A 16,795-nucleotide genomic window follows, 5' to 3' on the forward strand; every position below is an offset into this window, starting at 1 on the left:
GAAGGATCTTGTGAGCGACAAAATTTGTGAAATTATTGTAGAAAATGACAATGATTCATCCTCTAGATTATTGTCAGGTAGTGAGGAAAGTAATTTACACTACACTGAAGTTGAATCTGAACAATCAAATGAAAACAGTGCTAATTACGAAACAGATTTGTCACGTGTTGCTGCTTTGGATGTGAAGTGGGATGGAAGAAATTGAATTGTCTTATCAGGCAACAAAACTAGCTTTTTTTGGTGCATGTGGACTTCAAAAAAAAGTAGTGTACTTGATGCTTTTCTCTTGTTTTTTGATAAGGACATTGTTGATCTTATCGTAAAAGAAACAGACTTATATGCTGATGCTCAGGCAAAGTAACAACATAATGTGAGTGCTGACTATTCAATATTATACGTACATTACTACAACCTTGGTGACAATGAAGTTCGACCAGAAAGGAATACGTGATTAAATGCACAGAGGCATAGGCGGTGGAATGGGTGACCCGCAGAAGTGACACATGTGTGTAAGAGGAGGCATGTGAGCAGGCAAGAATCGTGATCCCAGCATGTTGCACCCAAGGTCACGTAAAGAACGAAAACGTTGAACTATATGCGTGACATTGAACTTCGACCAGGCATCAGACCCATACGGAAAATTCCAGATAGTGGCGCATACGACGGAAGCATGACGTCACGGACACGATAAGGGAGTCCGCCGTATTTAAGCACGTGCTGTGCACCGAGGAACCACAGTGCATCATCACCATGGCCAGGGGCAAACCTATTGACAACACCGTGAGGAGAAGAGTGGTGGAGTTGCAACGGGATGGACTCAGTGAACAAGAAATAGGGCGCCAACTGAACTTACCCAAGTCAACCGTCCACTGCATCATCAAACACCATCAAAATACGGGTACTACAGAGCCAGGTAAGGCCCCCGGTCGAAAACGCGTACTGAGCGTGCATGACCTACGGATATTTAGGCGCTATATCCAGACCAACAATCATGTTTCTGTGGGCGAATTACGACTGTGGACTCGAGAACGCTTTCACATTGAAGTGTCAACCAGAACCATTCGCCGTTACCTACAGCGATGCGGTTACCGAGTGTACAAGACGAAACGTAAACCCTTCCTTTCCATGTTGAACAAAGGCAATCGACTACGGTGGGCACGAATGTACCGGGGATGGACATTTCGGCAGTGGAACAGGGTTTTGTGGACTGACGAATCCATGTTGTGTACGGGAAAATACGGAAAACAGTCATTTGTCGGAAGGAGGAACAGAATGAAGCAAAATGTTATGCACGTCGGGTACAGAAACCTGCGTCAGTGATGGTATGGGGATGCATGATGGCATCTGGGGTTGGCCCACTACACGTCTGTGAGGGCATTGTGAATGCACACTCTATACATGCATACTGGAGCGGCATCTTCCCACAGTGCAAAGGCATCTGTTCCACAGGCGGCGTCTCATCTTTCAACACGACAATGCCAGGCCTCATACAGCGCGGCTGACAAGAGAATGGTTGACTCGCCATCACGTGCGAACTCTGCCATGGCCACCATCGAGTCCCGACCTCTCGCCCATTGAGAATGTATGGCGTGTTCTTAAGCAACGTGTGCAACAGAGGGGACCCACGACAGTGGCTGCTCTTATCGCCTGCCTGCAGGAGGAATGGCATCGCATCGATGTGGAATACCTTGAATGACTCGTCCGTAGCATGCCCCGACGCATTGCCACAGTCATTCGCTGACGGGGCGGCGTCACACCATGGTAAACAGGATCCCCTCTAACAGTGGTCGAACTTCAATGTCACGTGTAGATGGACGAAAATGTTTTATTTTGTGTGGACACCATACATTGCTGCGTTGCAGTGGAAATTTATGTTTTCCTTTGTTCCATGTAGCCTGCTGAATAAAATATGTTCAGCATATGAATGTGTTCTCCTACTTTCACAACGCACTCCTATATTTGTGACTGGTCGAACTTCATTGTCACTAAGGTTGTAAATTATTGTATTGTATTATTGTATTTATACTTTCTGAACAATGATTGTAGGTTTGGTCTGTACAGTATCTGTCTGTATCGGTAAATAAATTCCAACCGATACTTTCCGATACTGATACATGGGCATCGGCTCAGCCCTACAAATTACAAACAAAGATGAAAAGAACAAATTTTACTGATCATTTTCCATCCCTGCCTACAGAACAATTCTAAAACAAAACACAGACTAAGAATTTCAGAAACATCAATTAATATTTGAAACATACAAGGTACTTTGAAAAAATATAAATATGCTGACCAAGGCAGTAATTTATTTTATTAAAAACATAAACTAAACGTAACGTTTCAACCTTCTAGCAAGGTCTTCATCAGACTCTGTATCAAGTACAAAAGTAACAAGATACCAAAAACAGGGCATTATATACACAAAACATAACTCCCTCCAGACTAATAGAAAGTTGTTTTGGAACTTTCTCGCAGGTGGCTTTCACTATACTTTCACCTAATAGGCGAAAAATATATACTTTCATATAGAATGTGGATTGGGCTTTATATATCACGCTCTTTTTCCTTCATTTTCTTCCTTCTCCTCTCCTCTTTCTCTCTTGTCCTTTCCACTCTTTCTAACACTTTCTTCCATTCTTTGTTTAACTTCAGTCCCCCATTCCAGTTCATTGTGTCTTCTTCACCTTTCTTCTCTATTTCCTTGGCTTCCTTCCATTTTCTCACTAGCATTCTCTTCTCCCTTCCTATCTGCTTAGCCTCATCCCACTCTATGTCATGTCCTGTTTCTCTCGTGTGTTTAAATATCGCATTTCTCTCTCTCTTAAGTCGTACATCATCCCTATGTTGTTTCAACCTATCTTTCAGTCTCTTTTTCGTTTCTCCTATGTACACACTCTGACATTCTTTACATTTTACTTCGTAGATAATCCCTTCCTCTTAGGAATAGCGAAGAATGCAAACAAGAAAAAGGAAAACAGAGAAGAGGAAGAGGAATAGCGAAGAATGCAAACAAGAAAAAGGAAAACAGAGAAGAGGAAGAGGAAGGGATTATCTACGAAGTAAAATGTAAAGAATGTCAGAGTGTGTACATAGGAGAAACGAAAAAGAGACTGAAAGATAGGTTGAAACAACATAGGGATGATGTACGACTTAAAAGAGAGAGAAATGCGATATTTAAACACACGAGAGAAACAGGACATGACATAGAGTGGGATGAGGCTAAGCAGATAGGAAGGGAGAAGAGAATGCTAGTGAGAAAATGGAAGGAAGCCAAGGAAATAGAGAAGAAAGGTGAAGAAGACACAATGAACTGGAATGGGGGACTGAAGTTAAACAAAGAATGGAAGAAAGTGTTAGAAAGAGTGGAAAGGACAAGAGAGAAAGAGGAGAGGAGAAGGAAGAAAATGAAGGAAAAAGAGCGTGATATATAAAGCCCAATCCACATTCTATATGAAAGTATATATTTTTCGCCTATTAGGTGAAAGTATAGTGAAAGCCACCTGCGAGAAAGTTCCAAAACAACTTTCTATTAGTCTGGAGGGAGTTATGTTTTGTGTATATAATGCCCTGTTTTTGGTATCTTGTTACTTTTGTACTTGATACAGAGTCTGATGAAGACCTTGCTAGAAGGTTGAAACGTTACGTTTAGTTTATGTTTTTAATAAAATAAATTACTGCCTTGGTCAGCATATTTATATTTTTTCATAATAATGGAAACAAGGCTTAATGGTGTTATACAAGGTACTTTCATTCTCGTTCTTTTGTGTGTTAAATACAAATACATACCTGTAAGTATATGGGCCTAGTTCTTGAACTCTAATTTTTCCTTCATATTTTCCAAATTCGTCTATATTTGTGTAGTTATATATGTAGACTTTCATCAAAGGCTGTACCGGAGGTTTAACCCACAACTTGTATGCTGTTGAGCCCTTCTTCAATACCATTGTATACTGGTGGAGAGAAATACACATGGATCAGTAGAAAATATGGAAAAAGGACAAGTAAATTACACATTATTTACAGTTCCTTTTTGAATGGACGGTTATTTTTTCGATAAAAAGCCGTCTTTTTTGGTAAAAACGGAAATTTTGTCCTTTTACCAATTAAAGCTAACCTATTTCACTTGAAGTTACTGTTATGAGTTTACAGGTTTGTAGTGACATATTTTACAACTAGCTAAACAAATTTACATCATGTAGCAGCCAAAAGACAGATATTGGCCAATCCCAGTGGACATACAGTGGTTCAGATACAGTTTTAAACCTAGCTAACTGGGGAGTTGAGGGGAGGGGGGCACTTTGCAGGCCCACCCACCACCTCTATTTTTTAAATTTGTCAACCGTTTGAAAATAATAAATTACATTGTTTCCTAGGATGTTCCCAATATTTCTTACTAAATGCACTTGGTGAGCGTATCAGGTGCCATCTTTGAATGTGTCTCATTCGAGAAACTCATGCCAGTGACAGTGTATAATTAGTTGGTAATGATATTAATTATTGTAATTATTATATTTAATAAACAAATACACTTCTGCAAACAAAAAAGCATTAATAAAAATTATTATGGATTTTGTGAGTTTTAGTTAATGATAAAATATAACCTATGTGAGACATGTAATAATTGGCTATTATTTTCTATTAATGATAGTAATTTTTGTAATTATTATAATTAATAAATAACTGCTTATGTAATCAGCAAAGGAAGCAGTGATTCAATAATAAAATGGTTTCTTGAATTTTAGTGATAAAGAAAAGTGTGGCCCTTTGAGTTGCCCCTGGTATGCAAGTTTCTCGTACGGCATGGGTAAGCTAGGGTTAAAACTGAACATGTAGTCCTGATGAGCACATCTGACCATGAAATGGACTTAAAACAAACTTGTATATGTTTGTGTATGAATTTAAATGTTGGATGTAAAAAAATATGAAACAAATGTTAATATCAAAATATTTGATGTTTTGGGACAATTAAAAATGTTTATTCTTCACAACACAAATGCAGAAGTATACATATTACGTGAATGTGTGTGTATATCCATTTTAATGGAGCTTTGCGACTGAAGCAACATGTGGCTCTTGGAAACCAACCCTTAGAAGTAAATGCAATCTTTCGAACCGAAGCAACATAAGTTGCAAGTGTCTCTTGTCACTTGGTCTGTACAGTATTCTCAGGGAACTTTCAGGCCGAAGCAACTAGTGACATGTGTCACTTGGAAGCAGACCCTCAGTAATCCATTCAACCTTTTGAACCGAAGAGCAACAAACAGCTAAACATGTCACTTGCATGTTGCTCGGACTATACTATTTTCTCAATAGGGTGCATCGTGCCGCTTCAGTCTGTTGTTCTTGCATGCATGGTGAATGCTTTGCTTTATACTGAAGGAGACTGTGTCCCTTGTCATCTGTGACTTCAGTCTGAAAGCTCCTTCAGTGGCACACATTGTGTCGTCTCGGTCTTGTTTGTGCATGTGTGGTGAATGCTTTCTTATAGACTGAAGGGGTCCATGTTGCTCGTCACTTCAATGTTACACCCCCTACTGTCATGTGTTGCTTCGGTCTGAATGTTCTCTATACTTAACAAGATTGTTGGTTACTTCATCAGAGATTAAGATTTAATTTAGCCTGAAGTTACAGAAAACAAATTGCAAGTACTGTCTGAGAAAATGCTGATGTTTTGATAGAAGATTCCTTTCATAATCATGAAAGGGCCTCTGGAGTGACATAAAGTAATGATGTTGCCTTGTAATAAGAACGGGTCTGAGGTTCAATACTCAGTGGAGGAAGAATCCTTCAGATATAATTTGAAACTGTAGGTTCAGTCCAGATTTCTTAAAGATTTATTTTTGCCATTTGCACCCAGTCTTATTTACATCTGCTTCAGTTTTAGTGCCAGTGTTTTACAACCACCGGTCTGCAAAAGATCCATTGCACCCAGGGGTTGACAACTAATTTAAATCTAATCTTATATTTGACAGCAAGTCTATACATAATTGAACTATGATTATACCATAGTTGATATATTAATATTAATTAATGGTGCATATACACTGCTGTTTGTGAAAATTGCAACACCCAGAAATAATGGCCCACATGAATCCAAACTCGGAAGATGTGTAGAGCAGTGTACCAGCAATAAGTGATTAGGATTGCAGAGAGATGGCGTGCATGTAGGCCCAGCAGCGCCCTCTCTTGTGTGACCAGAAAGGTCAGTGTTATGCCAAGCTCAGTCAGTGAAGAGCCGTCAAACAAAGTGGAAATGTGAAAGCAAGTGCTGGTATGCCTCGTCGACGTCAAATGGTGCAATATCAGCATGTGAGTGTGTTCGAACGGGGCAGAATGGGCGGTCTCCGGGAAGCGGTTTTATCATACCGTGACATTTCGGCTCATACAGGGCATGCTGCTATGACAGTGATGCATGCGTGGAGCCAGTGGATAGAAGAAGGTCGTACACAGCGACGAGCAGGTACTGGACCACGGAATGTGACCACAGCACGGGATGACCGTCATCTTGTCCGCATGGCTGTAACAGACCGTACAGCTTCGTCCACAGTGTTGGCTTGACGCTGGAGCACTACAACGGTTGTGGACCTGTCTGCGTCGACGGTACGATGATGTCTGCTGCGGGTTGGGCTGGTGGCACGCATGCCATTGCGTCGGCTTCCATTGTCCAGAAACCACAAACGCCTCAGACTGCAATGGGCGCGTGAATGCCGTCGCTGCCATGTTAAGTAGCAAAATGTAGTGTTTTCGGACGAGTCCCGCTTAAACTTGTCCTACAGTGATGGCCGCATAGGTGTTAGACGCTACCATGGTGAACGCAATCTGGCAACCTGCATTGTTGAGCGGCATAGCGGACAAACGGCAAGTGTGATGGTTTGGGGCGCCATTGGACACAACATGCCATCTCCCCTCCTACGTATTGAAGGGAATCTGAACAGCAACCGCTACGTCAGGGAGGTTTTAGAGCCCGAGGCAGTGCCCCTCCTTCAGGCAACTCCACATGCCATATTTCAGCAGGACAATGCCCGACCACATGTGGCGAGGAATGTGCAAGCCGTCTTCGAAGAACGACGGGTACCACTGCTTCCCTGACCTGTACGTTCGCCTGACATGTCGCCCATCGAACATGTCCGGGATATGGTTGGTCGGCAACTTGTTCATCATGGCCCTCCCGCAACCATTGTTGATGCTTTGTGGACTCGCATGTAAACCGCGTGGAGGGAGATTCCCCAGGAACATATCCAGGCCCTCCTCGATTCCATGCCACGACGTGTAGAGGCTCTGTTTGCAGCACATGTGGGCTTCACACCATACTGAATTCTCAAGGTCAGAGATCATATACAGGTCTGAAACCCTAATCATTTGTGTATTGGCATGTACCTAACCTGTGGTATAAAGTTCATATCAATCATATGTTTCCTTCTTGGTGTTGTAATTTTCACAAACAGCAGTGTATTATTTCAATATAAATTTTAAAGATCAGAAATGTATTTATGAGTGAAATTGTTGGGATCAGGGCATTGACTTGTAAGAAATAAATTTACTGGGCTGTGGTCTCACAAAGGATGAGAACCACTGTAACAAGCAGCCAAAGTACATCACTAGTTGCTCCGTGACCAGGTTTAGCGGCCATTTAACCAAATTATACATGATGTACTGGAAAGCCAGAATACAAATATATTTTACTGAACACAAAATTTAATGTAAAGAGATTTGATACTAGATTTTCAAAAGCTAGAACAGTATTTTCTTCTTTGCTTCATGTACGTGTTCGTACAACAAATTCAAACTTTGAAAATCATATCATACTATTAGGTTGTATTAAGAACACACAAAACTACTCTAGTTATGTAAATATGTTTATACTACATCGTTATATTTAACAAGCTTACCGAAATATGAAGATAACACACTGAAAGAACCGCCCATTCAAAAAAGCCAGTTTTCTTGAAAACACTGTTTATCTCTAGCTACGAATTTTATATTGTAAATTGTATTTTATATTTAGAAATGAGTGTCTATTTTACAGTAGGGAGATACACGAAAACTATGGAACAGGAAAAATACTGCCAACTCCTGTATTTTCATTGACACTTTTGTAAAAAAAAGCCGAAAAAAGCCCAACCAAAAATGCCACAAAGCAGTTTTTTTCCGACCACTTCCAACTCTACATATTATATAAAAAAAATACATAGGGATGAGAATCAAGACAGTTCGGAAGTTGTAGGCGTACAGAGAATAAGGCATAAAGAGGAATACATTCGCGAGACTGGAAAGTGTATTACTAGAGTGGTGGAAAGAACACATGGATGGCATAAAAAAAAAGGAAGAAGAATATGGTAATGTATTCTCATGAATGGCCACCAAGTAAACAAAAAAACAAGATGGGCACACCAGGCATAATACATAAGGACAGAATACATAAATTAACCCTTTGTTGGTACACATATATATTTTTATGTGGTTTGTACACCTTGTCAGCCAGACCCTGTCATTATATTCAATCTTTGGATTGCCATAAATGAATCTAAAATGTGGAAAATGTGTTAGAATACTGTAATGCTGAACATAAGGCACAAATTACTTTTTATTAATCAATAATTAAACAACAGAAATGTAGATATCGGTACACAAAATATAGTAACTTACTCTGTACACGAGGGTCTTGCCTACCCTGTGAGATGCAACAGAACACTGGTTCTATTTCAAGCTGCTCTCCTATCTGTTAACACATCAAACTCCAACCTGATTTTACACATAGGTGACAATGACTTTCATCATCTATTGAACAAACACAGTACAGGATCAGGGATCCTGGTGTTCAGATAGAGGGTTACATGGAACTGAGCAGGGGTGGCGCCAGAATTTTTCGACTGGATGGGCAGAAGCTCCCCAGTGATAGATTAGGGTGGGCAGTATAAATTTAAGACCATATACAGTATACGTACATGTAAGACGTAGTATATGTATCCCCTCTCTCTCTTACACTCTCGATTTTCTTCTCGTTTCTTTTCCCTTTCCATTTCAAGTTTTCCTCTTCATTCTTTTCCTAATCTATTCTCGCAACTTGTTCCATTTCCCTTCCTGTTGTCTCTGATGGACACATTCTATCATGCATATTAATACACTCCTCACAAAAAGTTTGGAATATTGTTACGTTAGACAATAAGTGACAGACATGGCCTTGGAATGCAACAATACATGATATTTGTCTGGTGGACGTTCTCGTCTTTAAGCCGACATATGCCACTGTGCCTATCACCTATTGCCTAATATATTAATATTCCAAACTTGTGCCTAATAGCCTATAACAAAATTTAATTTTTTTTGTGAGGAGTGTATAATGAAACAAATGTGAATTAGGTTTATCCTTGTGTTGCATCACATTATTATGCCCTTCGTGAACAAAAAAAAAGCAAAAAAAAAAAACAACTTGATTTTATGTATTCGGCAAGTGATATAAACTGCCATGGTAGACAATCGTGATGTTTCTCGCAATTTAAATGCATGTTCCTGAGCATAGTACGAGGGCTATTTTTTTTTTTTATCAAGGTCCGATCGGTCGCGAAATAAAAATCCCATTGAAAATCCGATGAAGCTGTGAGCGAATGTGTTGCGCAGTGTCTCTAGTATGCCCGTTGATCCCGTCACGTCGCACGTGTCAGTTCGGAGCGTGCAGTGAGCACGGAAACATGCCTAGAACATTAGAGTCGCACGCCAAGTGTGAAGTGCGTGCAGTCATTCGATTTCTTCATGCTGAGGGGTGTAAGTAAACCTTCCCCATCAGAAAGTGTATGGCTACTGTGTTCTGGGACAGAAAAGGAGTGTTGATGGTGGAATTCATGGAACGTGGCACGACCATCACTTCAGCCTCATACAGCATCATCAGGCATTGTCCTTCTTCATGACAATGCTCGGCCGCACACTGCAGCTGCAACACAGACGCTCCTGCAGCGTTTTTGATGGGAGGTGTTTGATCACTCACCTTACAGCTCTGACTTGGCTCCCTCAGATTTTCATCTCTTTACGCACATGAAACATTGGCTAGGACAGCATTTTGGCACAGACAAAGAGCTGCAGACCAGCGTAGAGAATTAGCCGAAAACACAGGTGGCTGCCTTGTATGACGAGGGTATTGGAAAGTTGCTACCATGCTACGACAAATGTCTAAATATGGGCGGCGACTATGCAGAGAAGTAGCTGGAAGGTGTAGCTAAATGTTGCAAATAAAAACATTTTTGATTTCACTGTGGTTTTTATTTCGAGACCGATCGGACCTTGAAAAAAAATAGCCCTCGTATTTTCATCGTACGAGTTTTTGACTGAAAGAGTTCTCTTACTCCTTGGAGGTCATTTTTCTTAGCTTGCAAGAAATCTATCTGAATGTTTGCAGTAGGGGCGATTGGATGCCAACATTTGAGGAGCAAGGGCAATATACTTTATTTTGGTAGAAAAGGCTTAGCAAAAAGAGGTCATAGTGAGGGGGTAAAATGTGCAGGGAGGAACTTCACCCCCCCTCCTGCTCCCTCTAATCCCCACTACCGAATGTTTGGATTAAAATGAACGTCTTATTAGGAATGATTTAAAACACACGAAAAACAAATTCTTTGTTCATTATCCATGAAGTATATATGCGTATTCCTAGGCTAATGAAAGGTTGTTTTGACAAAATATCACTCATAAGTAATAAACAAGTACAATTGAAAAATCCGTTCAGAATTGAAGAGATTATTAGCTAAGTTGATATTAGTTTTCTGAACTAAGTCATGTCACTCATGCGGGAGAAGCAATACACGTATGGTTACATGAACATATTTTTGGAAGTAACAAAATTATTTAGGACACAAGGAATTCATCAAAGTTGATCACCGTGCCAGGAATAATTCATCTATTTTTCATAAATGAATTGGGTTGTATGGCATGACCATTTCGAACACACTAGAATGTCAACCTCTGTCCTGTACAGCATACCCTGCGAACTTAATTCTTGCAGGGTAACGAGTCCCTGGAGCCTCAAACCACAGTCGAAGTAATAATTTATTGGGTTTGAATTCTGAGTGTCCGCGTGTGTTTATTTTCGCCCCTTTGGCACTTTCATCTAATCACCACTGAACCTTATTGTCGTCATTATCAAAATTAGCAGAAAAATGACTTAAAATAGAACAAATCATCCACAACTTACTCTTCCAAAAATAGAGTTTCATTAGTACATACCACTTAAAAGTTGAGGTGGTACTTTCTACTAATGAAACACATTGCACAGTGTTCGTTAGTAGATCAAAGCAGCTAATTCCGTGAACAAGGACGTTTTTTTCCCAAAAGTCTCAAATATTTGTCTCAGGCAATACACCCTCTTAAAATGGACGCATCTCCTGTGGAGGTAAAATGACACGTTTGTTGCGAGTTCTTTCTGTATATTTTTTTCTCCAATGGCATAATACTGTCGCATTATTTTGAAGGGGTCCTGTGTTCGACTCCAACCTCCTCTGGTGGAAGCACAATGCACACTGGTTCTGACTACACGTTAAACTGTAGGTTTAGTCCCGATTAGCCTATCTGAGCATAAAAGTGGGCTTAAAAACAAACTCACAAAAACGTCTTCTGGATACTTCATGACATAACTTTTTTTCTTTACTGCAGCTGCATCTACAGATTCTGTTGACATTTTAGACTGATTCATTTGGCAAAATTTATGTGTCGAAGGAGGATTTCTAAATATGATAAGTCACTCATTAGCAATTGAATAATTATGTAGCTTTTTCAATATATAACTGATTTATCAAAATTTATTCAGTTCGGTATTGTAATGATTATTGTGATTCCTTCGTATTACTAGAACGAATATAAAGTTGATATTTCACATACCATATTAGTATTTGAACATGACAGGTATATAAAAATTGTAATGAAATAAAGAAAGGGACACTTCAGGCATTTCAATGCAGAGCTAATTAAAACAATACTACACTCTATAGCATACTTAAACTCGAAGGTTTATGGCTGCAGCAACACAAGTCTTCCATCTGTCCCTATGCGGGGCAAGACCAATCAAATCTTTCCCATTCTTACCGATTTCTTTTAGGTTTATCTCAACATTATTCCTTCATCTTCGTCTTGGCCTTCCTACTGGTCTCTTACCATCAGGTTTCCCAACAAGAATCCTGTAAACTATTCTTTCCTTTGCCATTCGTGTCACATGACCTCTTCATCTAAGTCTTCTTGATTAAATTATTCTAATAATAATGAAATAGTCAAAATAATTTATTGTGTTGCTGGAGGTTCTAAAGCTAAGATGATGTTTTTACTTGTTTTTTAACCATACTCAGGACGTGATTTATATACGTATGTGGAGGCCCGGAGCTGCAGTCCTCAAGTTCACCCTAAATTCTGATCTAATCTTGATCATACCCTGCATAATTTTGAGCCTCCTAAGCCTACTAGCTGCTTCTAATCATAGAAATATTAATATGATCACATTTTTTTGTTTCAATAGCTCTAGTAATTACTTTCACTTTTTAATGACAAAATTGGCTTTTTATGGGTTGATAATAATGTGGCTGAGTGTAAGAAAAGGCATGATCCTTAATCTCCGTCTGAGTGTAAGAAAAGGCATGATCCTTAATCTGCGGCACAAAAAAATAAGAGACAAATAAATAAATAATATGTGAACATTTCTAGCATAGATAAAATTCACAAGTAAAATATACATGTTATGAACACCAGAATATACTTATTTATTGAGTCATTCACATATCCCCAAGTATATGTACTTACTGAATTTGATTGGGTGGGCAATAAGGTGGCACATGAATTTTTGGCAGGGCGGTTGCCCACCAGTGCCCACTCCTGTTGCCGTCCCTGGAACTGAGAAAAACTAGCACTGAATGGATTAAAAAGCATCTTTCTCATCTTGGTACTGCATTCTTTCTAGAGAATAATGTTTCACTTCCACATACTCCTACATGTATCTTTGTTTCAAGCAGACATTTGTTTACCATCATCTTGGATACAGACTCCTGCTAAGTGCAGCAACAGCTTTTAATATTACTGATTTTCAGCAAGCTGGACATTTTTACAAAACTCCTAAACTTCTGTGAAATAGATTCATTACAGGTTGATTTTACTAACTTTTCAAAATTTTGCCCTTGTATCATCAATAAGTTAACACACTGTGATAGACTCAATTACGATCTAATAAAGACATTTTACATACATACATTAGATTTGTACTCAGCACAATTAAACCACAATTACTTACTTGCAAAATAATGTAGTCAACGGCATTTGTAAACCACAATGCCGCAGCAGCTCCTATGACAAGAAACAACAGAAGAGCTAGGATGATTGTTACTGAAAATAAAAGGAGTAAAAATCAACAATAACATACACACGAACTTAATACATTAAACTGATTAATTTTAAAATTACGGACACAGCAGCATATTGACTTTTTGCACCGATAATGCACTATGAGGCAAACTTCTTAACAAAAACAGGGTTTTGGAACACATTTATTCAATACAATAACAAATATTCTTTCAAATTTCATTCGGTAATTAAAAAACAACACTATCAACATAACTTTAACAACCACACAGCACTGTGACAACATCTACACTAATATAAATGCACTTGGAGAATAAAAAAATATGTACAATTTTTAACATTCATATAATTATTATTAATATTCATTAATTTTCCCCAGAGGACAAAATTGATACCATGAAAAATCTAATAGCCACATTTGAATTATCAGTTTGCACCTAAATCCATCACCCTCTACTCTAAAAACAAATACATTATGGTAACAGTTTCATACATTGCAGACACATTTCTTCAATTTTACACAAGAAACTACTTACGGAAATGAGTTTCTTCAAGGTTTACAACGTCCGTCGAGGTATCTTCTGATTAACATTTCGGTAACCACCAAACGTCTCTAATTCCCTTATTTTCGTATTTTTCACATTGAAACTTACATATTCTGCATTCGTAAGGATTCTTCTATTTCGCGTTTCGTTTTTTGCAGGCAAATAATCTCAATTTTCGAAATATGGAGTATTTTTATTTTCTTCGCTTTTGCTTGCGTTACACGCGATATGGCGGAGAAATCTTGACTAGCGTAGTCCATAATCAGTGGTTATGCAGTGTTGCGACCTTCTTCATAGCAAAATATCTAGGTACTAGTATGGAGAATACGTAAGTATGAATGTGGAAAATACGAAAATAAGGGAATTAGAGACGTTTGGTGGTTACTGAAATTTTAATGATATGGATAACAACATAGGCCTTTAGCCTAAAAATAAACTTCAGTCTGCTGACGTCAGAACGCAAGGTAGCAAGAGTGTTGTGCGATAAGTGATTGAAATAAAACAAAGCAACTGAAACCATTGGCGCGTGGATAGGTTAGTAGGGCCACGCAAAGGTTTCAATAGTGAAAAAGATAGCCCCACGAACCATTGGCGCGTGGATAGGTTAGTAGGGCCACGCAAAGGTTTCAATAGTGAAAAAGATAGCCCCACGAACCATTGGCGCTAGTCCCACGAACCATTGGCGCGTGGATAGGTTAGTAGGGCCACGCAAAGGTTTCAATAGTTAAAAATATAGCCCCACGAACCATTGGCGCGTGGATAGGTTAGTAGGGCCACGCAAAGGTTTCAATAGTGAAAAAGATAGCCCCGCGAACCATTGGCGCTAGTCCCACGAACCATTGGCGCGTGGATAGGTTAGTAGGGCCACGCAAAGGTTTCAATAGTTAAAAATATAGCCCCACGAACCATTACCGCGTGGATAGGTTAGTAGGGCCACGCAAAGGTTTCAATAGTTAAAAATATAGCCCCACGAACGATTGGCGCGTGGATAGGTTAGTAGGGCCACGCAAAGGTTTCAATAGTGAAAAAGATAGCCCCACGAACCATTCGCGCTAGCCCCACGAACCATTGGCGCTAGCCCCACGAACGATTGGCGCGTGGATAGGTTAGTAGGGCCACGCAAAGGTTTCAATAGTTAAAAATATAGCCCCACGAACCATTGGCGCTAGCCCCACGAACCATTGGCGCGTGGATAGGTTAGTAGGGCCACGCAAAGGTTTCAATAGTTAAAAATATAGCCCTACGAACCATTGGCGCGTGGATAGGTTAGTAGGGCAACGCAAAGGTTTCAATAGTTAAAAATATAGCCCCACGAACCATTGGCGCGTGGATAGATTAGTAGGGCCACGCAAAGGTTTCAATAGTGAAAAAGATAGCCGCACGAACCATTGGCGCTAGCCCCACGAACGATTGGCGCGTGGATAGGTTAGTAGGGCCACGCAAAGGTTTCAATAGTTAAAAATATAGCCCCACGAACCATTGGCGCTAGCCCCACGAACCATTGGCGCTAGCCCCACGAACGATTGGCGCGTGGATAGGTTAGTAGGGCCACGCAAAGGTTTCAATAGTTAAAAATATAGCCCCACGAACCATTGGCGCTAGCCCCACAAACCACTGGCACGTGGATAGGTTAGTAGGGCCACGCAAAGGTTTCAATAGTTAAAAATATAGCCCTACGAACCATTGGCGCGTGGATAGGTTAGTAGGGCCACGCAAAGGTTTCAATAGTTAAAAATATAGCCCCACGAACCATTGGCGCGTGGATAGATTAGTAGGGCCACGCAAAGGTTTCAATAGTGAAAAAGATAGCCGCACGAACCATTGGCGCTAGCCCCACGAACGATTGGCGCGTGGATAGGTTAGTAGGGCCACGCAAAGGTTTCAATAGTTAAAAATATAGCCCCACGAACCATTGGTGCTAGCCCCACGAACCATTGGCGCTAGCCCCACGAACCATTGGCGCGTGGATAGGTTAGTAGGGCCACGCAAAGGTTTCAATAGTTAAAAATATAGCCCCACGAACCATTGGCGCTAGCCCCACAAACCACTGGCGCGTGGATAGGTTAGTAGGGCCACGCAAAGGTTTCAATAGTGAAAAAGATAGCCCCACGAACCATTGGCGCTAGTCCCACGAACCATTGGCGCGTGGATAGGTTAGTAGGGCCACGCAAAGGTTTCAATAGTTAAAAATATAGCCCCACGAACCATTGGCGCTAGTCCCACGAACCATTGGCGCGTGGATAGGTTAGTAGGGCCACGCAAAGGTTTCAATAGTTAAAAATATAGCCCCACGAACCATTACCGCGTGGATAGGTTAGTAGGGCCACGCAAAGGTTTCAATAGTTAAAAATATAGCCCCACGAACGATTGGCGCGTGGATAGGTTAGTAGGGCCACGCAAAGGTTTCAATAGTGAAAAAGAGCCCCATGAACCATTCACAGATAGCCCCACGAACCATTCACGGATAGCCCCACGAACCATACATAAATAGCCCACGAACCATTCATAAATAGCCTTAGAGATACTGGGCGAAAGGGGGGGGGTTATCACCCCCATCAACCTCACATTGAGCACGCCACTGATCCTGTGCACGTTATGTTGTCGCAAGTTCGTAATCAGAAATGATGAACAGTAACTCGCGTTTATTTACGTTCTAGAACTGTTACACAGTTACAAAACCGCGCGTTTGGAAACACTGACCGGTTGTTACGTCATGAGACGCTCGCAAATATTTGGTTCACGTAGTAGACGGACATCAAGGGAACAGCTTTCATGCATCGGAGCGACATTAATGTCGAAAATTACATGATTTATCGGCAAAAAAAATTCAACGAGTTGAAAGCAAACTTCCAAGACCTTCCTAAAGTATAAATAAACGCATTTCGGTAAGTAATTTCTCCTGTAAAATTGAAAAAAGACGTTTTGGG

General features: G+C 40.3%; 1 protein-coding gene across 1 annotated transcript in view; it reads right to left on the reverse strand.

Annotated features, from left to right (window-relative positions):
* The window catches only part of LOC145986652 (scavenger receptor class B member 1-like), a 62,525-nt gene that overhangs the window by 45,296 nt on the left and 434 nt on the right, over positions 1 to 16,795 (reverse strand). Inside the window, exons 2-3 of the mRNA XM_083120926.1 lie at positions 13,256 to 13,347; positions 3,787 to 3,950 (exon numbers count right to left, since the gene is read on the reverse strand). Coding sequence (XP_082977052.1) covers positions 3,787 to 3,950; positions 13,256 to 13,347 — 256 coding nt within the window. The remainder of the gene's footprint in view (positions 1 to 3,786; positions 3,951 to 13,255; positions 13,348 to 16,795) is intronic.

Source organism: Lepisma saccharinum, chromosome 4, assembly GCF_977018435.1.
Source record: "Lepisma saccharinum chromosome 4, izLepSacc3.1, whole genome shotgun sequence".
Lineage (NCBI taxonomy): Eukaryota > Metazoa > Arthropoda > Insecta > Zygentoma > Lepismatidae > Lepisma > Lepisma saccharinum.